This window comes from Panthera uncia (assembly GCF_023721935.1).
Source record: "Panthera uncia isolate 11264 chromosome A3 unlocalized genomic scaffold, Puncia_PCG_1.0 HiC_scaffold_11, whole genome shotgun sequence".
In the NCBI taxonomy this organism is placed as follows: domain Eukaryota; kingdom Metazoa; phylum Chordata; class Mammalia; order Carnivora; family Felidae; genus Panthera; species Panthera uncia.
Window position 1 is genome coordinate 15,896,947 of NW_026057578.1, and position 26,198 is coordinate 15,923,144.

Consider the following 26,198-nt stretch of genomic DNA (forward strand, 5'->3'; position numbering starts at 1 on the left):
CGTTTCCCCGCTGGCTGACAGCTGGGGGTTACTCTCTACTTCTAGAGTGTGCCTGCATTCCTTGCTATGGAGCCCCCTCCATCTTCAAAGCTGGCGTGGAGAATTTCCCCCACCTCAAATCTCTCTCACGCCTCTCGTTTCATTTTCCAGAAAGAGCGCAGCTCCTTTTAAGGGCTCAGCAGTTTAGGGCAGGCCCACCAAGGATAGTCTCCCTATCACAAAGTCAGCTGGTTTGGGACCTCCATCACATCTGCAAAATCCCTTCACATCAGTGCCCAGATTAGTGTCTGATTGAATAATTGAGACATAGTGTGTATAGACCAGGGGGCAAGGGGCTTGAGGTCACCTTAGACTCCTCCCTACACCTTGTGTAGTCCAGGCTGCGTCCTCTTTCCCCCGGACCATGGCACACAGCCCCTCTGGGCTTTTCTGCTTCCGCTCTTGTTCTATATTGTCTGTTTTTTTACACAGCAGAGAGTGACCTTTTGAGAACACAGTCAGGATGCCTGGGTGGCTCAGTCTGTTAAGCGTCCGACACTTGATTTCGGCTCAGGTCATGACCTTGTTGTCTGTGAGATCGAGCCCTGGGTTGGGCTCAGTGCTGACAGCGTGGAGCCTGCTTGGGATTCTCTCTCTCTCCTTCTCTCTATGCCCCTCCCTGCTCATTCTCTCTCTCTCTCTCTCTCTCTCTCTCAAAATAAATAAATAAATACGCTTAAAAAGAAAAAAGAACACAGTCGTATTGTATCACCTTCCTATTAAAAAACTTCTAAGAGGGGCGCCTGGGTGGCTCAGTCGGTTAAGCGTCCGACTTCAGCTCAGGTCACGATCTCGCGGTCCGTGAGTTCGAGCCCCGCGTCGGGCTCTGGGCTGATGGCCCAGAGCCTGGAGCCTGCTTCCGGTTCTGTGTCTCCCTCTCTCTCTGCCCCTCCCCCGTTCATGCTCTGTCTCTCTCTGTCTCAAAAATAAATAAACGTTAAAAAAAATTAAAAAAAAAAAAACTTCTAAGAGCTTCCCATTTTGATAAAATCCAAAATCTTTCTCGTGGCCTAGAAGGCCCCACCTGGTCCTGCCCCCCGCCTCTCAGATGTCATCTCCTGCTCCTCTCCAGCCACCCTGACCTTTTTGTTCATCCTCCAGTATGCTCTGCTTCTTCCCACCCGGGCTTTTATCCCTGCCGTACCTACCCACCCTTACCCCCCACCCCTCCCAAGCTCTGCGTCCTGCAGACAGTCCTCCAGACCTCGGTGCAGATTCACCTCTCAGGGAGGCCTTCCCTCACCCCCCAGTCTGATGTTATCTCATTCCCAGTCCTTTCAAATTACCGTTTTGTATTTTTATTTTATACTGATACTTTCACATTACCTGGTTTTACTTTTTTAAAAATTTTATTTCAGAGAGAGAGAGAGAGAGAGAGCACTAGCAGGGGAGAGGGGCATAAGGAGAGAGAATCTTAAGCAGGCTCCACGCTCCACATGGAGCCCAACACGGGGCTCGTTTCCACAACCCTGGGATCACGACCTAAGCTGAAGAGTCGGACACCCAAATGACCGAGCCACCCAGACACCCCTACCTTGTTTTACTTTGAAAGGACTTAGCTGTCTGTTTCACAGTCTGACATGTGACTATTTGAAATCACCTTCGTTTATTTATTCGCTCCAACGCCGTCTGCTGCTCCCCCTAGAAAGCTAACCCCACGAAGTCGGGGACTGTGTCCTCTCACCTGTGCACAGCACATAGTAGGCACCCACGAAATGTGTGTTGAGTGAGTGAAGGAGTGGACGTGCAGTTTTTGGATTGGTTCCCTCCCCTCCATCTCTGCTGCCACCATCTGTCACCTGGTCCCACCTATGAGTGTTTTCACTGGTCTCCTCGCCTACAGTCTTCCAGTCTGTCCTCCATGAAGCTACCAGAATGATCCTTTAAAAATATAGATCTGGGGCGCCTGGGTGGCTCAGTCGGTTGAGCGTCCAACTTCGGCTCAGGTCACGATCTCACAGTCTGTGAGTTCGAGCCCCGCGTCGGGCTCTGTGCTGACAGCTCAGAGCCTGGAGCCTGCTTCCGATTCTGTGTCTCCCTCTCTCTCTGCCCCTCCCCCGCTCATGCTCTGTCTCTGTCTCTGTCAAAAATAAAAATAAACATTAAAAAAAAATTAAAAATACAGATCTGGGGGCACCTGGGTGGCTCAGTGAGTTAAGCGTCTGACTTCGGCTCAGGTCATGATCTCACAGCTTGTGGGCTCGAGCCCCGCATTGGACTCTCTGCTGTCAGCGCAGAGCCAGCTTTGCTTCAGATCCTCTGTCCCTCTCTCTCTGCCCCTCCCCCACTCTCTCAAAAATAAACAATTTAAAAAAGTACAGATCTGGCCACAGCCTTGCCCTGAGCCACAATCTCCAGTGGCTTCCCATTTCCGCAGAAGAAATTCCAGTTGCCCAGGGTTTGAGGTCGCCACCACCTGGCACGGATGAGCCACATAGCATCACACAGTGGCATGCTGAGTGATTTTAGGGTTATAATGACAACATTAAGTGACACTGTCCCCAAAGCCTGTGTCTTTACAGGTCTTACTTCCTTCTGAAACCTTTTTGGAGAAAGTCTCCATTGGACAGCACATGACTTTAACATCTCCCTAAATACTCGTCCGTTTCCTGTTCGAAGGAAAAACGAGCAGAGCTTCCCCTGGGTAATCCTCTCCTGTTGCACTTTAGGACAATTGCTTTCTTTTCACTCTTCCTTTGCAGCTACCTCCTACTTATGGCAAGTGGTTCTGGTTTCTCACTTGTGTCAGTGATCTGGGTAAAGAGAATGTTTACCAATTGATTTAAATACAAATATTCAGCAAGGGAATGTACGGGGTACTCGGGTACAGGGAAGCTCAAGGTGGCACGTGCAGTGACTGGGGGTTAGGAAACAGGTCCCTGTCCTTCTTCCCACCCACGGGTGCACTTCCTGCTGTTTGCCCCAACTTATTGTTCTGCTCTCTCTCGATCTCGAATGCACTTCTGTCTTTTCTCCACCTTCCTAGCCCCTGAATCTCTCTCCTACAAGAGCACACCATCCCTTTCCCAGACCACAGCAATCCCTCCCTCAAACTACCATCTCACTGCCTGTTGCCCTCACTCCCTTGGTTCAAGGATGCTTTGGCACAAGGCTTTGCCCATTGACTATTTCTGTGCCCACCATGCAGTGACTGAGTCATCAATGTCCTCTTCGATTTCATCACAGTGGCCCCTGGAGTCAGACAACCAGCAGTTTGAATCTCCACTGTCATATCAGTTATGGACCTTGGGCAAGTCCCTTCCTCATTTGTGAAAAAGAATAACAAAGTGCTCAATTCAGGGGGTTATTGTGAGGATTAAATTATGTCCAGCAAAGCCTGGAAAAGAGGAAGAAGTCAAATGTTGTCCTTGGACTCAGGATTTGGGTTTTAGTTTCACTATCATCAAATAGCTGCTTGGGATACTGGGATTCTGGTTCCTTAGACCACGTCTTGGGAGTTTACATAAGACACCAGGATGCAAGAAATGTAGACCAAAGGTGATCTGGGTTCTGTGAAAGAGGAAGTAGGGCATCCCCACCAATTTGGGACGATGGGTCATTCACACAGCGTGGAACTCCCTTCGGATCCTCATGCAGCCTATCATCTTGCACTTCTCACCCCCACTCTGAGCAATGGGGCGCCATTTGGAATAATGGGATAAAAAGCTTTTAGTGTCATGGCTTTGGAAGCAACCTTTGTAGGAGGGGCCAGTTCCCAACTCTATGTGAGGCCACATGGATTCAAGTTCTGTCTCAGCTGCTCACTAGCTGTGTGCCTTAGGCCTTAGGACAAGTTCCTTGGCCTCTCCGAATCTTGGTTTCAGGAACTCTATACTGGAGATTATGGGATTTTCTGTTTGTCACCCAAGCTGATGTTTTGCAACTGAAATGGAAATCAAACGTGAAGCTCTGGCCGCCCACGCTGAGATTTGTGATTAACTGGGGCAAAGGGCTGATTAGGTGGAGGAACCAAGGCCAGAGGAATTTATGGCAGCCCAGGGTTTATGGTTTTGATATGGATTTATCAAGCACACTCTAGGACCGCAGAAGCTTCTCCTCTGGCCTCCAACCCCCACTCCATGCTGGCAGCGGCATGGACAAGGCTTCTGTTACAACGTTATGGAAAACATTTCCTGGAGCTCAGGAGTGGAGGGAAGGGACAGGGGAAGGCAGGAGTGGCCCCATGGATCTGCAGGCAGCTAATGGGTCCTCTTGAGGCTGGAGAACTTAATGATTAGCTTGTTGTTAGAAAGGGTCTGGGTACAGAGTTCTCACTGAACCCCTGGTGGGTGGGCATCTCATACCCAGCAGCTCGTACAATTACTATGGTCTCATTCAATTTAATCCTGACAACACTCCCGAAGGGAGCTGTCATTCCCATTTGACAGATGAGTCTCAGAAAAGAGGGGTGACCTGACCAATGTTACATTGATCTGTGACTCCCAGCCCAGAACCGTTGACACCCTTCTTTGGGAAGCTGACGGGGTCACCCTGTTCCACCCTCATCCTCGAGCATTCCCATGCCTGGGCATCCACAGTCCAGCCACCCCGCATGCTCTACTCCCATCCCTGAATGCCCTGATGTGCTGGTGATGTGTAGCAACTGACCCTCCAGGGGTAAAGCCTTGATTTGTAGCTCTTGAAGTTCTTGTGGTGTAAACGTCACATTGCCAAACATGGAGTTGGGAGGAGAAGCTAACAATTGGCTCTCCAGCACACCCCCGACTGCATATGAGGTTGTGGTGTGTGGTGGCCAAGGTGTGAGACCACCTGCCTGGTTTATCAGGGGAAGGACCAAGGTGGCTACAGACCTGGCTAGAAATTCTTGAGTGTGTCCTTACCTTTATTCTTTTTTTAAACAACTCAACTTTACAAAATCTCCCCGTGCCTTCTTATCCCCTGTTGCTGGCAGTAGGCCCAGGTCCCTGGAAATGACCCAGATTAGGGCTCCATCTTGGACCCTCTTGCCATTCTTCCAGATCTTTCCCTCTCTCCCCTCTCTCCCCGCTCAGCCCTCCCCTCTCTCCCCGCTCAGCCCTCCCCTCTCCAAGAGGAAGGCTTGACTTTCATTCTCCCCACACAGTAAGCACTTGGAATCAAGGCATCCGAGTTAGATTCCTACTTCTACCTCTCAAGGGAAATCACTTCCCCTGAGCCTCAGTTTTCTCATCTATAAAGGGGGTTGGGGATAATAATGTCCAACTTGCTTACCTCTTTTTTCTTTTATTTAATTCTAGTTAGTTATCAGACAGTGCAATATTGGTTTCAGGAGTAGAATTCAGTGATTCATCACTTACATAAAATACCCAAGGCTCATCATAACAAGTGCCCTCCTTAGTACCCATCACCAATCTAGCCCATCCCCCACCCACCTCCCTCCATCAACCCATGTTCTCTATTAAGAGACTCTTGTAGTTTGTTTCCTTCTCTTCCCTCCTTCCCATGTGTTCATCTGTTATGTTTCTTAAATTCCACATATGAGTGAAATCATATGGTATTTATCTTTCTCTGATTGACTAATTTTGCTTAGCATAATGCATTCTAGCTCCATCCATGTCATTGCAAATGGCAAGATTTCATTCTTTTTGATGGCTGAGTAATAATCCATTTAATGGAATATGTAATGAGATCTTACCATTTGCAATGACATATATGTATATGTCATATATATGTGTGTTATATATGTTATATGACACATATAACATATATGTCATATAACGTGTGTGTGTATACATATATATATATATATATCTCACATCTTCTTTATCCATTCATTGGTTGTTGGACATTTAGGCTCTCTCCATAGTTTGGCTATTGTTGATAATTCTAACTTGCTTATCTCTTGATGTGAGATTAAAAATCAATAATGTAAAAAAAAGCACTAATATATATAAAAACATTTTGCATATCATAAAGAACTCTCTGACTATTCTCATCCTTATTTCTAACACCCGAAAAGGTAGAAAGGACACCCGTCCAAGGACTTAGAAAACATATGCGCCATTTATTTTGCTTTATAAACTTTTGTTAAAACACACAAGAGTAAGAAATGTTTTTTTGCTTCTCTGCCCCATTGGGCGGCAGAGTGACAGGGGCTCAGGTGTCAGCACAGGGGCTGGTGGCATTCACACCCACAGGAAGCAGCCCGCTTCCAGTATTGCTTGATGTGAATTTCACAATTCATCCTGATCAGGGCAAATCACAGAACAATTTGGCAAAAGCAATTGGCTTGGTCATCACAAAAATCTAGGAGCATCCATTTCCCACCCTCTCCTCTGTCTACTCTGCGGGGAGTCATGCAGATTCTGGAAGCTTCTGAGAGCTGCCTGGAGAAGAGGCTGTCTCAGGGAAGGAACTTCAGGGTCCATGCTTGCCCTCCCAACCCTTGTTTATTTAGTCCTTCAGATTTCATTGTTTAGGACCAGAACTCAAGTGGCAGAGAGAGAAGAAGGGGGGGGGGAGAGAGAGAGAGAGAGAGAGAGAGAGGAGAGAGTGAGAGAGAGGGATTTTTCAATGCCATGTCCTCAGAATCAGAAAAGCAAACTGCTCTTTGTTTTGTGCTTCCCACGTTACAGTAAAATTATCTAAATGGAATGGATTTCTCCTGCTGGCAGGGTTAATTGGGGCTAAGGACTGAACCCCTGACCCAGAAGATTTTGCTACTATTAAAAGCCACTGCTACTCCAACTCCATCCTGTGGAAAACTCTTAACTCGATTAACTCCTATGACAGAGGCCCGAGCGACTTTGGGGGGCAGAGGAGCAAAGAGTGTGAATGACCGCAATGACAGAATAGTTCCAGCTTCCTCACCTTGTCCCAGATGAGTCTGAGCTCCCTGGCTGGAATTTCTGGGGACCCAGAGAGAGAGGGGCTGGGGAAGACTTGAGAGCTCTGAGTAGGGAGCAGTCTCTCTGGCACCAGGGACTTGACTTGGTGGCTTGGGTAGGCTGCTCCTGGGACCACTGGAGATGTAGAGGTTTCCCTTGGACATGTTGCCCTCGAACCCCTCATGCCTCTTTCACAAAAAGGAGCCATCACCAGTGGTGGAATTTGGGGGCACTGGAGTCCTGCTCCCCCATCCACTCAGAAGGGTCAGCCTGGGGTGGGGGTAGGTAGCCAGTCTAACTGTTCACTCTCCTACCTAAGCACAGTGCCAGCCACAGGACCCATCTCTTTCCTTCCCACTGGCTTAGTGGCATTTTGCAGAATTTTCCCAAAGCCTCCAAAATTCCACATGACATGCTGACTGTTCCATCTCGGGGCTTAATGTTTCTCAAATGTGCTCAAACCCAGGCCTTCTCATCCCTCCCATGAACCACCCCCAAACCATCCCGCTCCCAGATGGCCAGGCCACATTGGTCCATCTCCCAAGAGCCAGACCCCTGACACCCGCCCTGGACTTGGGGAGTGAGGAGAGAAAAAGGAGTCCAACAATTATAACTTCTCCTTTTCATCAGCAAACAGGATGCTAGACCCTGATTAGATATTAGTGTAGCTCCAAGCCAATCTTAGTCCTGGGCATCGGTGGGGCCCTTGGGAAGAATAAGACTTTGGCTTCTGAGGCTGGCGACAGGGGCAGGAAGCCCCTCAAACTGGATCACGGTGAGGACAGAAGGGCCCTTTTAGTCACCGTGGTCAAGAGCTCCTGTTCTGATCCAGGAAGATACAGGATCAAATCCTGACTCAGCCATTTACGAACTGGGGGTTCCAGAAAAGTCACTTAACCACTTAGATCTCAACTTCATCTTCGGTAACAATGAAAGAGACGATGCATGTGCTGCACTTAACACAGCGCCCGGAATGAGGCAGAGTCTGAGACGGGCCCTGGGGGGGCAATTCCTCCCTGACACCCTTCTGAGCCGCGTGCACCCACCCATCTTCACCGCCATCTCCAGGTGTCTTCCCTCTCACCCGCATTACATGCATCACCAGCCCCCATCTGGCCTGCCCGCTCCCTCCCGACCCGCCGAACATCCTCCCGGCTAGTCATGGCCGAGGAGCCCACGTCTCAGTGCCTCAGTCTAGGGTTCAAGGCCCCCAGGCTTCTCCAGACAGCTCAGTCTTTTCATTGCCTTCCCCCCACGCCCTTCTTCTGACCTGAGTCCTCGCCCAGACTGTTTGCCCTACTTTGGAATGTTGTGTCTCACCTCCTCCACTAGCCGAAATCCAGCCCTTCCTTAAAGGCCTAATGCAGTCTGCCCCTTTCTTGGTGCTTTCTCTGACCACCCTAGTCCCTCCAAGTTCCCGTTGCAGTTGCCCACCTTGGATTGTCCTCTCGGTGTTGACAGCCTGTAGGGAGCATCACCCCCGTACCCACCCAAGTCCCAAAGAACGGAAGAGCCATGGGTTACAGGTGGAACGGTGTCTTCCTTCTCAACAGTCTCCTACACTGTGCCTAGCCCAGCTAGGGCTTTAGAAATGCTCCTGGGATGACCGGGTGGTTGTCTGCAAGTCTTCTTCAGCCTCTGGAGAGGTGGCTGTGGAGAAATTAGCATGGCTGAGGTGGGTGACGGTGGCAAGTGGAGAAGAGCGTTGCAGGCAGGGGCAGCAGGACAGGGAGGGATCAGAGGCCCCGATCTGACCCAGCCTTGAAGGGTTTTGTGTCTGGGCACTAGGACAGTACTTGGAGAGAAGTACCAGTCTGAGGGGAAAGGGAGCTAGCTATGTCCAAGCAAGGTCCCATGTCATCTCCAGAGAGTTGTCCTTTGGGGGTGAAGAAGTTGGGGTTAGGTATGATGAAGGGGAAGGCAGTGGCTTTGGCAAGAGAAGAGTTGTCCAAGGCAACAGAGGATTTTCCAGCTGGGGTCTCCCCAAGTCAAAGCCCCATCATCCAGAGCAGGGGGTGGAGGGTAGCAATGGGATGTGGCCCGCAGCCCAAGTTCTTGGGCCCTTCGCCCTTTCCATTGCTGCCCTGAGACTGGCCTTGTTGTCACGGCTTCCTTCACTGTGAACAAGTGACCACCGGGGCTCTCTGAGGGGGCTGGGGGGCCGGCAGAGCCCCCGACCCCCAGCGGCTTGCTAGATGACTTCCTGCTTGGTGATGGTCGGCTGGGGGATGGCGGAGGGGGGCTTGACAATTGTGGCGATCGCTCCTGGCAGGAGCTTGTAGGGCTCAGACGCTGAGCCACCTGGTGGTGAGGGCTGTGGAGTCTCAGGGGTGGCTGGAAGGACAGAGAGACAGACAGGGGCTGCTGAGAATTCCAGCCGTTTGGGGAATAAATGAAGACTCCTGAGTAGGTTCTTCCCCCACTCTGAGACATAGTTCCCTCTTCTATAAAATGAGAGAATTAAACTAGATAATCTCTAAGGTCTCTTAAAATTCAAACCTTCTGAGTTCCACATCACAAAGTCTAAGTATGGTGAGTCTGGGAGGCTGCAGATGCGCCAGGTGTTGTCAGAGCCTTTTGCCTAGGTCCTACCAACACCCATCTCCTCCACCATTTAACATGGAGATCTGGGCTGCTTCTCCCAGACCAGGGCCCAAGTCTGACTTTGTTTGAGGACAATGGGACATGTGACAATAATATCCTTTCTTGGAGAGAAGGGATAACAGTTGATGAGACCCAAGGGTCTGGCCAACTGGCTCAAAAAATACTATTTATTTGATATTTAGGTAGATGGATAATGGAAACTAATTGGCCTCACAGCATCACACATTTGGAAGTTAACTTCTTTGACCATGACCCACTTGGCCAACTTTATTCAATGGACAACTTTCCCAAAGAACAATCTCAGTGAAATGCAATCTCATTTTAGTGGATGACCTCCTCATCACAATGATAATCTTACTTTTTGAAGAACTTTGTCCAGTGACAAACTCACACTTCTGAGATTTCACCTCAGAATGAAATATATGTATATATGGCCCCCAGTGGACATCCCCACCCAAGGAGTAGTCTCATCCAATTGTATAATGGCTAGTCTTACCTATTGGGCAGTCTTACTTCAAAGAACAATTTTACCTGATGGGCAACATCACCTAATGGAATTCTTGCCCCAATGGACGTATTCATCCAATGGATCCCTCATCCCAAGGACAGCTTCATTCAATAAAGGCTATTAATTACCTCGCTGAGTAAAGGACCTCACTGAAAAAAACAGCCTTAAAAAAAGGCCAGTCTCACTCCTCACTCCTTACCCCGGAGCACAGAGAACTGCTGTATCCCAGTTCCCATCTTCTAGACCCATCCTTCTCCTGGCTCCCCCCTTGGGCCCCCAACCCCATCCCTTGCTGGGTAGAGCTCAAGTTGCCCACCTGCCTGCCCCCTGGGTCGGGGCCACTCACACATCTGTCCATTGCTGAGGTGAGAGGGCATTGTGTTGGCAACGATGACGTTCGTGCCCATGTGTTCCTGCATCAGGTGAGGGTGCAGGGGATGATGGGCATGAGGTGCATCACTGGAGGACCCTGCAGGTAAAGAGGGGACTCAATCAGGATGGAGAGTCTGAGATAAAGACCATGGTCCTTGAGGTACATCTTCAGGTGTGGCCAATAAACCTGTTCATTCAATACTGACATTGCCTGTTGGCTACCCATTTCTGGATTAGTAAGCTGGGGCTTACCACTCCTATCCATAGGTTTCATGAGGGTAGTGAGAAGACCCAACAAACCAAGAGAACAGAAGTTGAAAGAAAGAAGGAGCGTGTAAGGAAGCTGTGAGATCAAAATATTATAATGAATAGTGTATTGATTGACTATTAATATAAGAGATTTAACCAATGGCCCTCAAATCTCCTTGGCATGCAAGTCCTTCAAGAATTTGGTGCCAACTCACCTTTAGCCTTGTCCCCCCAATAGCCTCTGCTTCAGCCAAACCTACTTATAGCACCTGAGTGTTCCCTGTACTTCCCTATTTCTATGCTTTTGCTCTTATAATACCATATAAGGTATAGGTTGGTTTGGTAATGGCTGTGGTCACTGGTGTGACAATGGTAGGATTTTAGGGCTTGCAAGAGACCTCTAAAGTATACTGTTTCCATGATAGCTATCAATTATTGAGCATCTAATACGTGCCAGGTACTGTTTCACAGCACTTTTCATGTTTAAAATAATTTAACCCTCATAACAGTCCTATAAGGTGGATATCATTATCATTATTGTCCCATTCTACAACCAGATGAGATTACAGGGCCCTGTTATCTCCCAACAGAGCACAAGCTCCATCTTGATCCTATTTTTTTTTTTAAAGATTTTATTTTTAAGTGATCTCTACACCCAACATGGGGCTCAAGATCACAACTCCAAGATCAAGAGTCATTAGCCTCTGCCGACCGAGTCGGTCAGGCGCCCCCGTCCTGACCCGGATCTCGATGACACTCGATCCATAATTCACAGGGTCAAAGTGAAAATGAAATGAGTTATCATCTGACAGTAGTTCTCAACTGGGAGAGATCTGGGGCCCTCAGGGGACATTTGATAATATCTGAAGATGTTTTTGGCTGTGCTGCTGAGGAGTGCTACTGGCATCTCAGGGGTAGCGGGCCAGGGATGTGGCCGAACAGGGTACACGACAGCCCCCAACAAAAAAGAATGATCCAGTCCCAAATATAGGCCCAGGTGGCCCTGGGCCAAGCCATCACTAGTAACCACATCACTTCCAAAATCCTGAGTTCAAGTACCCTCACTCAGATCCTGCTTCCTAGCCTCCCAGCCCACTTCGTCTTGTACCATCACTGCAAAAACTCTTCAGCCCGGCTAAATCTGTCAATTCCCTGATGCCCACTTTTCAGTATCTATCACCATGGCCCCTAACTGCTGGAGCACCACGAAGCTGTCTTCCCTCCAGAGCTTTGCACTTGTGCTTGAGCAACAGACTCAATCAAACATGCAACTTCCTCCTGATAATTGCCCTTGGATACCTACAGTCATCTCCAGCTTTGTTGAAGTCTAAACAGTCTCTTGGCTCGTCTCTCACTGCTGCCACCATCCCAGCCTCAACCTGCTTTTCCCCTGGCTTCCTCATCTCAGTAAGTTATTCCATGAGCGTCCGTGTCACTCAAAGCAAACACGTGGGTTTCATCTTTGTTTCTTCCCTTCCCTCGCTTCCCACATCGGGTCAATCAGCAAATCCTGTGCGTTCTTCCAGTCATGCCTTCGTCCCAGCTTTCACTGTCCTACTCCGGCCTGGAGACAAGTAATGGTTAGGGGTCTCCTGCCTCCACTGTGCCACCCCTGGAATTTACTTTCTACCTAGCAACCAGAGTAGTTTGCTAAAAAGAGTAGTCTGATGTTCACTCTTCTGCAATGAAAATGAAATCCAAATTTCTGACTGTGACCTACAAGACCGCATGTTGCCGATTTGGTGTCTGCCCATATCAGTTTTCATCTCGTGACCTTATCCTTCTTTCTCGGACACACGAACCTCTCCTGCCTCAGGGCTTTTGCATGAGTTACTTCCACCGGGAATGCTTTTCTTTTGGCTTTTAAATGTTCTATTTCCTTTCATCCATCGGGTTTTAGCTCAAAAGTCCCACTTCAGAGAAGTCTGTCTCTGTTGGACAACCTACCAAAATAGACCCCTTTCCAGTTACACTCTATCATATTACCTGCTTATTTCAAAATCTCTAGTTATCCTTTGGTTATTGTCAGTTTCCATGAGCCCTTATGCACACTCGCGCGCGCACACACACACACACACACACACACGTACTCACACACAACCTCCAGAAGGGCAGAGCTCTTGTTCTCTGCTGAATCTCCAGCACTTACAACAGTGACTGGCACACACTAGGTTCCCAGTGCCTGAATAAATGGAACATTGGTCCCATTTTTCTGATGAGGAAACTGAGGCTTAGGTAGGTTAAGGGATCTGGCCAAGGCCACAGAGGGAGGAGGTGAGGGAGCTGAGAGGTGGGGCCTAGGTATGAAGCTTATCTTTTGCCAGGGGGCCCGCCCACCTCTCAGCCCCTCCTGGGCCTGGCACGGACCTCCCAGCAGCATCTCCTGCAGCAGGTTGTCGATCTTGGCCATGCCGAAGAGCTTGATGAACTGGATCTGCTCGATCATCTGCCAGGTGATGCTCTGCAGGGTGGGCAGCAGTAGCAACAGCTCGCCGAAGCGGCCACGCGAGTCGTACTGGCGGTCGTTGATGTAGTCCTCCAGGCTCACCTGCACCTGGGAGCGCAGCCGCTTGATCTTGCCCGGGTCGCTCAGCCCCTTGGCGTCTGCAACGGGGAGGGCACAGGTGAGGGAGGGCAGGGGGGCCCAGTCGGAGCCTCTGGGGAGCCGGGATCCAGCTCTCCCCTGGCTCCTGGGGTCCTGACAGCGGGTCTTGAGGCCCAAGGTCACCTAGGGAGTCCTTAGACGTTCTAGGACAGCATTTGGGATCCTCGGGAACCTGGGTACACTAGCACATCTGTAGCTTCCTGGACGCAGGCAGAAAAGCATTTCTGTCACATTTCCTGAGATGCACAACCAGGAGATGGGGGTGGGGGGTGGGAGGAGTAGGACTTCAAGAACTTACCCACGAGGGCACCAAGCAACCTCCTCATTACACATGGGGAAATGAGGCAGAGAGCAGGGAAAGGACTTGGCCCAGGTCATACATCCAATTTTTGGTAGATCCATGATGGGGACTTGGGGCTCCTGATCAGCATTGAGGTCCCACTGACCAGACCTCAGCTCATGCTGCTCCCGCTGCCTTAGGAGAGTCTCCCTGTTTCCCTGCTCCCTTGCCTGTGTCATCCTGGGGTCTCAGCTTAGGTTCCATCTCCTCCAGGAAGCCTTCTCCATTCCACCCTCCCAAGCCTGCTTTATGAGTGTCCATCATATCCCAGATTTCTGTGGCTTTTCTGTCACTAGTGGCCACATGGGATGTAACTGTCTCTTCCACCAGACTATGAGCTCTGGGTGGGCAGGCATGTCTTGTTTGTTGTTTTAAATTTTTTAAATGCTTATTTATTTTTGAGAGAGAGAGAGAGAGAGAGAGTGTGTGTAAGGCAGGGGACGGACAGAGAACAAGGGAGACAGAGGTCTGAAGCAGGCTCTGCATTGACAGCACAGAGCCCAATGTGGGGCTTGAACTCACAAACGGTGAGATCATGACCTGAGCGGAAGTCAGACACTTAACTGACTGAGCCACCCAGGAGCCCCTTGTTTGTCATTTTAAACCCACTACCTAGTACCATGCATGGTCAATATTTGCTGAATAGGTAACTCGATGAAGGGTTGGGTAGATGGATGGAAGGATGAATGAATGAAAAAAAAATCAATGGATAAATTCTAGATCCTTAACCTAGAAGGGGATTCAAATGGTTGTCCAAGAGTTAAATTCAACCTTTATGGAGGTAATGCATTTATCACCTCTTTAATGCAAAAGTAAGTTGCAGATAGAGAATTTCACTCACATTTCCATTCCAGGGCTCACTCCACTGAGCCATACTTGTGCATTCCTTCATTCAGTCAACAAACATTTATGGAGCATCACCTACATGCCAGGCCCTATACTAGGTCACCTGCCCCTCCAAGCCAGGTTGCTCACCCTGACTCAGCATCAATAATCCCATCTTATTGAGCAATTACTACCTGTCCAGCTCTGTGCTGAGCACTGCAGAGGATAAGCCTGGGCCAGGTGCTCAAGGAAACTAGAACCAGAAGTCTTACCCTTCAAGAAATGGGGAAGAGTGTGCAGTAGGTAAGAATATAGGTTTGAGTGCTAGATAGTCTGAAGTTCAAATCCAAGCTCTGCCATCTCCTGGTTGTGTAACCTTGGGCAAATTAGCCAATCTCCCTGTGCCTCAGTTTCCTTATCTGCAAAATGGAGATAATAACAATTCCTACCTCAGAGGTACTGTGTTGCAAGCAAGAAGTGGCATAATCCACATCAAGTCTTTAGAATGGTGCCTTAGTGAGCATTCCAGAAACTGTGGTCATCTTCCTCTTCGTTACCGTTATTACCGGAGGTGATCTCCATGTTGGTGGGGTCTAGCACTAAGGGCAGTGGGCAATGCCTGGGCACATGGTGGGTCCCCTCTAACATGTAAGGAGGTAAGTTAGCAAGCAAGCCTTTGAAGTCCAGGCATCTTGATATGGTAAAATGAAATCGGGCTTTGCACAAAGACATAACTATAAGGACATTCTGTAAAAATGCAGGTGGAAAGTCAGTAGATGGGATGGGGAGAGGAGAGCCAACAACATTGTAAAGATAATCAGCAGACACCAAACTAGCCCTGAAAATATAGGAAGGAGATGGGAGAGAGAAGACAGAATGGCGAAAGGGAACAGTGAGATCCTCCACGAGTGTAGGAGGGCAACTGCGATCGGAAACAGCTACATCAAGAAGGAGAAGGCTTAGCATTTTATTTAGAGCCAGAAGAAACAGTTAAAAGAATCAGAAATGGTGCCCCCTGGGAAGGAGGCTTTAGCAGGGAATGTGGAGTGGGGGACTGTTTGAATTTAAATGTGTGCAGATATTATTTTGGTAAAAACGTTTCAGGGAAAGAGAAAAGATGAAAGGAAAGAAAAGAAGGAAGGGAGGAGGTAGGAAGAGGAGGAAGGGAGGAGGGGACAGAAGGGAAAGGAGAAAAAGGACAGAACCAAGCCCCTGGAGCCCATGTGCCTTGTCAAGGCACATCAGCTCTCTGAACCTGGTTTTCCTCGTCTGGGAAACAGCGAGTGCAAACAGCCTCTCCCAGTTGTTGTCCTGCAGAGGGAGGCTGTGAATGTAGGGCACACCACAGGAGAAGTGTGACAGAGGGTCTGGAGCATCGGGGGCGGGAGGGAGGGGCGGACTGTACCTGGGTCAAAGAAGATGATGGCTTTGAGGCAGGCATACTCATTGTCATCTATCTGTAGCTCCTGGAAGGGCAGCACCAGCTCGTCGAGGATGCGCACGGACACCCGGCTCATCTCTGCCAGCTCCGGGCAGTGCCGAGGGACGATGTAGTCATTGCCTGGGTGGGTTGGGAAGGAAAGGGGATGAGGACACCCCCTTGGGTGTACCCTTCTCCCCAGCTTTGCGTAGGCCCTGTCCTTTGCGGCTGCAATGTAACTGGTGCCCATGGGAGAAGGCCCCGTGGGGATTATCATGCCCATTTCACAGATGAAGAAATGGAGGCCCAGATGAAAGGAATGAGTTGCTTGAGGTCATCGGACTGGGCCTGGAGCCTGGCTTTCTAGGAGCCTTTCACATCACCCGTGCTCCATTCTCTGACATGACCCGTAAGAGTAGTGACATTCGAGGGCCACTTAGGAGGCAACAACACATCAAGGTTAAGGGCCCAGATTCTAGAACTAGACTGCCTGGGGTTGAAATCCAGTTCCACCACTAACTAACCATATATATTTGGATAAATTACTTTCTGTGCTTCCGTTTTTTTCATCTGCAAAATGGGGATAAATAACAGAGCCTACCTCCTAGGGTCGTTGTATTAAAGGAGTAGTGTTTGTAAAGTGTTAAGACTAGGATCTGGCCCATAGTGTGATCTATACGAGCATCTAAAATAATAAATAAACACGCCATGGGAGCAGACGTGACATAGGCCAAGGTTTGTGCCATTCCTGGCTGCGTCTTGCCCCTGCTCCAGAAAGCACTCAGAGTGCAAGGGCAATTCCAGGGATAACCCCTACTTCGCTCTAACTTTAACCTTGGAGGCCTTCCTTGCCTGGTGTCCACACTTCTTGCATCTGAGTAGAGGATCCAGATGGGAACACTGGGAAAAGTCTATTCCTTTTTTTTTTTTTAATGTTTACTTATTTATTTTGAGAGAGAGAGAGAGAGAGAGAACAAGAGCAAGCAAGCAGGGGAGGGGCAGAAAGGGAGGAAGAGAGAGAATCCCAAGCAAGGCTCCACACTGTCAGTGCAGAGCTTGACATGGGGCTCAATCTCACAAACCTTGAGATCATGACCTGAGCCAAGATCAAGAGTCAAACGCTTAACCGACTGAGCCACCCAGGTGCCCTGGGAAGAGGCTACTCTTGATCTTTCTCCCTTGCCCCTGCATGCCACCTTGGAAGTCTCCTGTGCCCGGGTGCATTCCACACTGGGCATGCCCTCCGCAGAGCCCTGGCTGGGGCAGGCATCCTGCTTACCTAGAAGCAGAACGTCCTTGAACACCATGGATCGCTTGGTGGCTCCAAGCAGCAGGTGCTCACCGGCGTGGGCTCTGAGCAGGGCCACCTGGAAGAGAAAAGGGATGGTGTCTGGCCGTGGGACTCCTGAAAAGCTGTCTGCACCCCCTGGAAAGTTGCTCCTAGCCAACTCAGTGACCCTGGGAAAGCTGGCTTAATGCTTCCCTTGCCTTTACCTGCCTGAACTACAATAAAAGGGCTTCAGAAAGCTGTCGCCTTCCTCCTACAACAGAGAAAACCTGGAAAAGGTTCAACAGGAACCTGGAAGGGAAAAGAACATGCACTCAGAGCTAGGAGGCCAGATGCTAACTTTATCTTTGAACTGCTGTGGCCTTGGGCAAGCTGCCTCTTCCCTCTGGGCCTTGTTTCTGTGCCTGATGAAACTTAACACTATTCTGGGTGTTTTTGTTTTTGTTTTTGCAGCAGAGTTTCATCAGACTCTCAAGAGGGTCTATGAGGCAGGAAGATCTAAAACCGTAGGTCCCGAACTCCTACCCGTGGACCAGCTACGGAAGATTATGAAGAGTATTTTGTAAAATGCAGATTCTTAGGCTCTACTCCCAGAGATTCTGAGTCTGTAAAAGTGGGCCCAAGGATCTGTATTTAACAAGCTCCCCAGTGATTCTGATGTGCAATTGTGTTTGGGAAATCCCTACTCTGGAAGATCTCCAGGGTACCTGCTCACTTGACATTGTAAGATTCTAGGATTCTGAAAGTGAGTTCCAAGCATTTGGACATGGGTGTTGGTTCCCAAAGCAAAGGCGTGAGCACTGGTCCTTGGCAGGGGATGGGCTTGACATATTCCTTCCCTGCAGAGAAGACAAAGCAGCTTTGGAAGACTGAATTCCGAGGCAGGGGCCCGGCCAGGAGGACACTGTCAGTCCTTTCCGAACCATCTGCTTTGGTGTTTATGTCAGGCCCAGAGGATGGGAAAAATGGCAACTGGTGAAAATAGTCACAGGCTGGTCACCTCAACGATCTTGTCTGCAAGGTTGGACTGGGGAATTTTGGAGACTTTTTTAGCAGGCTAAACTAGGACGCAAAAATGTTTTGATTGTTCCTTCTCTCATTTATCAAATGTTGAGTGCCTACTAAGCGACAGACACTTCTTAGGAAGGAAGGACAAGACAGATGGAGGGAGGTGAGAGTCACGTGAGAAAGAGATATGGGACAAGAGGGGCTACGCTGGGTGGGGAGGGCAGAGAAATTCTCTCTAAGGAGGCGAAACTGTCTAAGGCATGGAAGGCAGCTGGCACACAATAAACCGTCAATAAATATTTATTTGAAAGAAGAAAGGAAGGAATGGGTGAAGGGATGAATGAATGAATGAATGAGCAAACTAGTTAACTTCCTTTCCAGATCCAGCCCCTCCTGGGCAGCCACCAGCTCTTCTTCATCTATTCTCCCATGGTCACACCTTATGAGGGTGACAAGAAAAGAGGAGAATGGTAAAGAGGCCTGCAGGTGAGTCCACGTTCTACGACCAGGACAAAGGAGGCCAAGGATGCTTATTATCAAGCACCTCCCATCCTCGAGGTGCTGTGGAGGGCTTTCGCCACCGACCCCAGTGACTCTCAAACCGAGGGGGCAAGAGACCTGCAGTCAGATCCCAGCCCTGTGGCTGCCTTGCTCTGCGACCTGGGGCAGACCGCTTTCCCTCTCTAGACCTTAGCCCCTGTATTCAATGCTACCCAGCCTCCTGGGTTTCAATGGATTGGTGCCCCAAACAAATGAAGAAGCAAACTTGGAAAGTGGCTCCTGGAGCAATGTTGACAGATTTGGGGTGTCCTTTGGAGGACAGTGTCCCCCAACTCTCCCATGTGTGCCCCAACTATCTTGGGCAAGATGGGCTCCTTATACACCATGAACGGGGAGCTGGGAGCCCTCCTGACATGGCAGCTATTCTGGGGGTGGGCAGGCAGGGGGTGCGGGGATGTTAATGATTGTCCTGCGTTGCTGGCCACCCATCACTGCTCTCTAAGAATGCTCTGAGCCCCAGCCAGGGAGGTTTGGGTGGGAAATTGAGGTTAACAATTGCTCAGCTTGGGGGTATCTTATTGCCCTGCTGAGCCCCTGGGAAGGAGCAGAAGGGATTAAACATTAATACAGACTCTCCAGCAGAGGAGACCAGGGCCAGCACATAAGGAACAGGGGTAAAGGCAGGGACAACTCAGCCGAGATCCCTGGCCTGTTATCCTTCCCAAAGTGGGGAGGGACCTATGGGACACAGCATCTGATCCAGGTCCCAGTGTGAAGGTGAGGACCAGCCACACCAGTGTTTCCACAGTGTGTCGACCCTAGCATACAAATAGGTGCTCCAGGAGAGTCTGGGGTCAGGGGAGTTTGAGAAGCCCTGGGTTTCACAAAGTTCAGTTGCACAAAGTTCAGTTTCACAAAGTTCAGTTCACAAAGTTCACTTCTCAGAAACTTTAATAGACTAACATACATTGCCAATGTTTTGTGCAAATGTGCACACTAGAGAAGCAAATGCACCAGGAGCTGAGGTCTGGGGCACTGTCCACTGGTGCCCCGTCCACTGGTGCCCCTGAGCTCCTTCCCTCCAAGCTGAGAAGGTGACCCAGTCCAGCAACCCTTTCCCAGAAAGTGTCTGCAGAGGCCTAGGGGGTGCCTGGTCAGGAGCCATCATTTGCAATATCTGTGAAACTCACCTGTCCTCAGAAATGTACCCGTGCCTCCCTGGGACCTTTCTGGTATTCCAAAGAATGTACGTGGGAAATAAAATGCTGAGTGAAACCATCTTGGTGGGATACAAGAAAGTGACACTTAGGGAGGCCAGCTGCGGCCTGGGCACAATGGAGGTGCTCCGTTACATGATCATTTCAAATAGTGATGTCTTTAATTTTTTATGAAGCAGATATTATAATTCCCACTTTACAGATAAGAAAACTGAGGCTCAGAGAGAGGAAGCAATTTGCCCAAGATCACACAAAGCACCAGTCTTAGAGCCAGGACTCAAGCTCAAATCTCCTGATCCCTGGCTCTGGGGCCCTGTCAACATGTCCCCAGGAGACCTGTCTCGTGCAGGAGTGCAGTGGCTAGAAGCCTGGACTTTGGAGCTTGCCCGCCAAAGCACACTTGCATGCACAGTGTTCTAATCCCAGCTGTGCTGGGTGCTAGCTGTGTGACCCTGAGCAGGTCACTTAAGCTCTCTGTGCCCCAGTTTCATCACCTATAAGATGGGGATGATAATAGTACCTATCTCATAGGGCTGTTGGATGGATTAAATGAGTTAATATTTGTATAGTGATTTACACAGCTCGAGACACACACGAGCACCATGTGTGTTTTGTTAAATAAAATCAAACCAGTCCAAGGCTATATCCCAGGTGGGCCAGCAGGATCTACCTGCCCAGTGCCCTCACTGCCCACAGACCATGTCTCCTCTCACCTGGTCATCCAGAGGGAGCTCGCAGAAAGCAGGAATGTACTTGGCCCACTCAACGAGCACCAGCAACTGCTCCTTCATGGACTCGCACACATCGGCGATGCTGGCGATCTTTTTCGCCCGAATGTCTCCGTTGATCCCAGAGACGGGGGAGGTGATCTGGGGGAAGAGAAGGAAAATGCTGAGGATGGCCAAGCCCTCCTACAGTCTCTGTCCTCTGCACAGAGCGCCCTCCCCCCAGATAGTTTCCAGGTCTGCAAAAGGGAAGATGGACTACAGATGCCTTCTAGGCTCTGGAGGAAGCTCAGAGGCAGGTGGAGAGCAGAAAGGATGCTGAAGAAGTCAGCTATGAGGGAGGAGGCCTCCCCCCGGGCCTTCACCTGCTGCCCAATTCCCAATGTCAGCTTCTTAGAACCCCAAGGAGACTCTCGGCCCTACAGGAGAAGCAGGGCAAAAATCATCATCCTCATCTGATAGGTAAAGAAACCAGCCCAGAGAGGTGCTGTGACTTGCCCAAGGTCACAGAGCAGGGGACGGGCTGAGCCCCAGTTTGCTAATCTGTCTGCTTGTGCACTAATCTGTTCTCTTAGGGCTCAGGTGATCTCAGGCCCTCATGACAGTAAACTCTGCTTGGCCTGCAGAACACATGCATGCAAAGGGTCGGACTAGAAAGTGCCACAGTGTGCCAGACCCGAGTTTGAGTTCTGCCTTTGCTACTAAACTGGCTGTATGACACTGGACTCGGTTTCCCTTCTGTGATATCCCAGGACCCTTCTAGCTGTTGCTTCAGGACCTGGCTGGAGAGGACAGGGGTGGAGGTGAGACCCCTCCTTGGTGTGGGGGATCCCCAGGTGGGTAGAGGGTCGTCCCAGTACCTGCTGGGACAGGACCTCGGCCTGCAACAATGCATTGATGGAGGGCAGGCTGCTGTCCTCGTAGCTTGATCGGCGAGTGCTGATCCGGTCCCGCTCATTTTGCACAGCTGGGAGGAGGAGAGAGCGATGAGGAGGGAGGCCAGGGATGGGGTGGAGGGAAGGGTGGTCCCCTGACTGCTGAGGAGCGGGTGAGGCGCGAGGGGAGAGAGCTCGACCCAGCAGGAGATACTGAAGGGCTGAACTGGAGTAAAGGAAACACGGTTGGAGGTGGGAATAGGAGGGAGCACCCAGGGGGCAGAGCCCGGCTCAGCGTGTGGGAATGAGGAGAAATGCATTCCAACCCAGCACGTGGGAGAAACTTCGAAGCACCAGAACTGCCCCCAACACAACGGGGCGCTGAGGGAGTGATCCACCCGTCCCCGGACGGATGCAACACAGTGATGCCTTGGAGAGGGTTTAAGATGGGTCTTGAGTATTGAAGAGGGGATCTGTCTAGATGACAGATGTTTGAGCTCTGTTTTGGAGAAGGGGCCCTTTTTTCCCAGATGAAAGTGGGTAAAATAAGCAAAAAATGCCTCTGGGTGACACAGAGATGGCCCAGGGGTTCCTGAACACGGAGACGGAAGGCCTGGAAAAGGGGATCTGGAGGCCCCCACCTGCCTGGCACGTGCTCCAGGCTAACCTCAGAGACAGCAAGAAGCAGCCCTGGGCCCCTCCCGTCCCACCGGTGCACTCTCCTCCAGGAACTCAGAGATCTGGGCCTCCACCTACGGGGGCCCCCACACCTCCCTGCACATCCCCATCCGTGTCAGTCCTGGCCTAAGATTTAAGATGGACTTTCTGTTGCCCTGGCCGTCCCCTAGAGTCCAAGAGGCCTCACTGTGGAACGAGGCTTTGCTGAAGCTGGCAGGAGGGAGCACGAGGCGGCCGGAGACCTGGGTGGCTGTCTGGAATTTGCCACTTACTCTGTGTGCTGGTAGAAATCAAGTCCTCTCTTGGGGCCTCGGTTTCCCCATCTATAAACTTTTTCCCTCCCAGACCCGCTCCTCTTCAGTCTTGCCCATGTCAGGAATAGGCTAGTTTATTCTTCCTCTCCCAGCCTGGGAGTCCTCTCTTTATTTCACGGGCCGCCTCTGCTCACGCCCACGTGCTGTCCAGAATCCCCACAGAGTCCACGCGTGCCCCCTCCCCCGTCCCCCGCTCCAGTCTAGACCCTGCTACGTCTTCCCTCAAGCAGCTCAGGCTCTCCTCCCTGGTCTCTTTGCTTTTGGCCTCGCCTTGACCGTCTGGGCACCTCGCAGAAGACGAGGGGATCCGCTAACACTGAACTCAGTCACGATCCCCCACTGCTCAAAACCAGTGACTCCCCGGCCCACGTGGAGTGAAGCCACAACCCCTACTGTGGCCCCTCTTCTCGGGTCCCACTCCACCCGCTCTCGCTCAGCACCTCTGCCAAGGATTCTGACCCCACCCCCCCCGCTTAGCCTCTTGACTTCTCGCCTGGTTCTGTGCCAACGTCACCTTCTCAGAGACACCCTCTCTGACCATCCTGCCCGACGTGGCATCCCTCCCTCATGCTCTGCCCTTTATTTACACTGCTTCACTTTTCTTTGGGGCCCTTATTGTAGAATCCTTTGTTCATTCTTTACTCTCTGTCCCTCGATGGGAAGGAAAGCTCCAGAACGCTAGCACTATGGTCCTGTTCGCTGCCGTAGCCCCAGTGACTAGAACGCAGCTTGGTGCACAGTGGGTGCTCAGTACGTGTTTGTCAGGTGAATGCAACAAGTTTTGGTTCCCAGTTGGGCCCAATGCCCTCTCTCTCTGTGGGACCCCCACATTGCAGCCATCCAGCTTCCTCTCGATTTCACACAGTCTTGAAGTCGGAGAATGAAAATCAAAGAGTCTGAACGGAGCCCCGGAGTGGGTGGGGTATGACCGAGGTCCCAGGTAAGAAATCTCTCCTGCGACCCACCTCCCGGGAGAGGACCGGCTCCCGGGACTGCTCCCCTGCACACGTGGTGGCCCTGCCCGCCGCCGACACCCCTCCCATGGCTGCCAGCGCCCGCACCCACCAGGGCGCCGAGTGGAGGCGGGCCCAATAAAAGGGCCGCTGTCAGCAGCTGCGGATTGGGCTCCTCAAGGTTAGCTGGTGTTATCAGTGCCCAGCGAGAGCTCAGTCACGGAATGATGTTTTCCAAATGTTTGCTCAGTATTAGCAGGGTCGGGGACCTAATGTAACTTCTATTGAATATTAACCGACCCGGCCAGAGGCAGAGAGGAGGATGAGCCTGTCTTCCCAGAGAACCCCTGGACGGGGCCCATGGGGGGCTGGGCTGGGGTTCTGAGGAAAGACCCATCAGACCACCCCGGCCCACCACCAACCTGTACCTGCTGCACCCACCCTTGGCCCAGCTTCCTGAGTGGGCTTCCGTCCAGGAGCTGGGCATTTGTCCCGGGTCTGCCAGTCAAGACCCAGGTAGGTGTTGTCTCAGGTTATAGGAGAGAATTCAAGACCTGCTGTTGGGCCCACTGACCCCCAGCTTTCTCCCCAGAGTCTTCTTCCCTTCAAGGGAACCCACTTCTGGCCACCATGGAATATCCTCTGGCCAAGACTCATAGGCCTGTGGGATTTGGAGCCCTTCCCTGTGGTCAAGAGGAAGTTTCAGGAACCTAGACCAGAGAAGATGCCTCCAGGCTGAGCCTCCCAATGTCCATCCAGGGAGCTTGGTGTCTGCCCAGCTCAGGGGAACCCAAGTTCTAGTCCTGACCCCACCCAATCATGTCACCTGTCTGGCTTGAATTTCCCCATCTGTAAAGTAGGGAGGGGGTAGATTTGACGCCCTTGCATACGCCCGGCCGGTCCGTAAATCCTGTGTTTGCAGCAAATGCTTTCCTGTCATCACCACTTTTGGGTTTCAATTCCTGAATCCTAAGGCCATCAAAGAAGAGAAATGAAAACTTGTCCCAAGTCTCTGGATCACGGAGGCTTCCACTGAGAATCTCTCTTGGCTTTGAGGACTTCCCAGCAGGCTGACGAGGGGCGTTGGGACTAGCAGACTTGGGTAGACCTGGTAATCCTCTTTCTTCCCAGAGCTTGACGGTGACAGCAACTGACTACTTTTCTGCCCTGGCCTAGTCTCGAAGCAACCAAGCTACTGCATGCATCACGATCTTCCGGTTGACCAAGGCTTGCAAATAAGCGTCAACATCTACAGGCCGACACTCACCTGCCATCAGCCAATCTTCCCATCCTCCTGGCATAAAGCTGCCTTCCCTGAGCCATGAAGCACTGGCTATTTTCAAGGTTACACCAAGGCAGAACGGCCTGGAGCTCCCCTTCCCCTTCCAGGAGCCAGGACACGGGTCTGCTGTCTCCTTGGCAGCTCAAGGGGAGGACCAGGGAACAAACACACATGTCCCCATGGGGAGTGGTACATCAGTGAGTGTGTAGCTGGACTCACAGAGCTGGAAGGCACCAGTATCACCTTCCTCACTTTATAGATGGGAAAACCAGAGTCCAGAAGGAATGTCCCTGAAGTGACACCCATGCCAACGCCTCTGGAGGTTTAGCAAGAGACACATATGAAGACTGAACACATGCAGGCACCAGGCCACATACGGCCCAGGAAGGCTGTCGATCCTTCTGCTGCCTGCCTGTCACAAGGCCTGAAACTTTACCATGAGACATCCACGCTCTCGAACTTGAAACCTTAGGCTGTTGGGGAGTAAAACCACCGGCTGTGAGAACCATAGACCACGAGGCCCCTAGACTGCAGTTCTCAGGCTTGTCCTTGCCTCCAGCCGCTCATCCACATGCCACAGTCCTGCCTCTCACATTCCTCATTCCACAATGTGGTACCCAACTCGGAGGAGAGAGACTCGACCTCACTGAGAACTGGGTAGGGGGAGGTGGGGGGTGTCGACCTTTGAAAAAGGCCCTCCCATCTGAGAGTCCCCGACCCCTACCAGATCTGGGAGCTACCATGGTGGAGTTGGCAACAGGAGGGGACCTTGGGAACCACCCACTGCTTCATAGGGGTCAGCAGGCCCAACTCCCTAACAGGACTCATGAGCAAGTCCCCTCAGGGGTGGCATGCAGACATACGTCCTAGGGAGGGGTCGGGGAGAACAGGGGCTCTGAGGCAGAGACGGGGAGGGGTGCCCTCCCTTCGCATGGGCGAAGTCGGCTTGGGCAGGCTGGTCCCAGCTTCCTACCCTGGGGTGCGGTGTGTCGGGGGGTGTCATACAGGACCGGACGGGGGGCTGGGTGTGCCACACGGCTGCAGGCTAGGGGTGAAGGTCTGGTGCCTGAGCTGGGGGAGGGGAGTGGAGGGGAGAAGGAGATGAAGAAGTTAAAGGATTTTTGCTTCCTGAGCTCAGGCTGCCAACATTTTAAATGTTCCTGAGGTCTGGAGGTCATAAAGGAGGCAGCGTTGAGGGACCACGAGACAGCACTGAACTCTAGTCTGGAGCACTGGGTGCAAACCTCGGATCTTGCACTGACAAGCTGTGTGGCCTTAGGCAAGTTGCTGAACCACTCTGGGCGTCGGTTCCCTCCTCCAGGAAGAGGGGGACTGACAATTCCCCGGCCACCTAGGGTGCCACGTCATCACTCGTGGAAAAGCCCAGCCCAGTGACTGGCATCTGCTGGTGGCAGGAGGCCTCGAAAGACCTTAATAAACGTGCTCTGGTCTTCCCCTCTGCCTCCACCCAGGTCAAGTCTGACACCTCGTTCCCACTCCCTAAAACATGAAAACTTTGGGCCACCTGATACTCAACACTGAAAACTAAGGAACGGGTGCACCTGTCC

At 51.1% G+C, this 26,198-nt stretch overlaps 2 protein-coding genes across 9 annotated transcripts in view; both read right to left on the bottom strand.

Moving 5' to 3' along the window:
• PKIG (cAMP-dependent protein kinase inhibitor gamma) overlaps positions 1–26,198 on the bottom strand; it is a 409,002-nt gene that overhangs the window by 163,521 nt on the left and 219,283 nt on the right. The gene's annotated exons all lie outside the window — the stretch shown is intronic.
• HNF4A (hepatocyte nuclear factor 4 alpha) overlaps positions 6,314–26,198 on the bottom strand; it is a 58,303-nt gene continuing 38,418 nt past the window's right edge. For 5 of the 8 annotated variants that reach the window (XM_049650729.1, XM_049650733.1, XM_049650732.1 and 2 more), the window contains 7 exons: positions 21,389–21,495; positions 20,517–20,672; positions 17,069–17,156; positions 15,775–15,930; positions 12,937–13,203; positions 10,295–10,447; positions 6,314–9,200 (listed from right to left, as the gene is read on the bottom strand). In XM_049650729.1, the coding sequence (XP_049506686.1) occupies positions 9,058–9,200; positions 10,295–10,447; positions 12,937–13,203; positions 15,775–15,930; positions 17,069–17,156; positions 20,517–20,672; positions 21,389–21,495 (1,070 nt within the window). In that variant the 3' untranslated portion in view covers positions 6,314–9,057. The remainder of the gene's footprint in view (positions 9,201–10,294; positions 10,448–12,936; positions 13,204–15,774; positions 15,931–17,068; positions 17,157–20,516; positions 20,673–21,388; positions 21,496–26,198) is intronic. The other 3 variants (XM_049650728.1, XM_049650727.1, XM_049650726.1) reach the window with 3 other exon arrangements.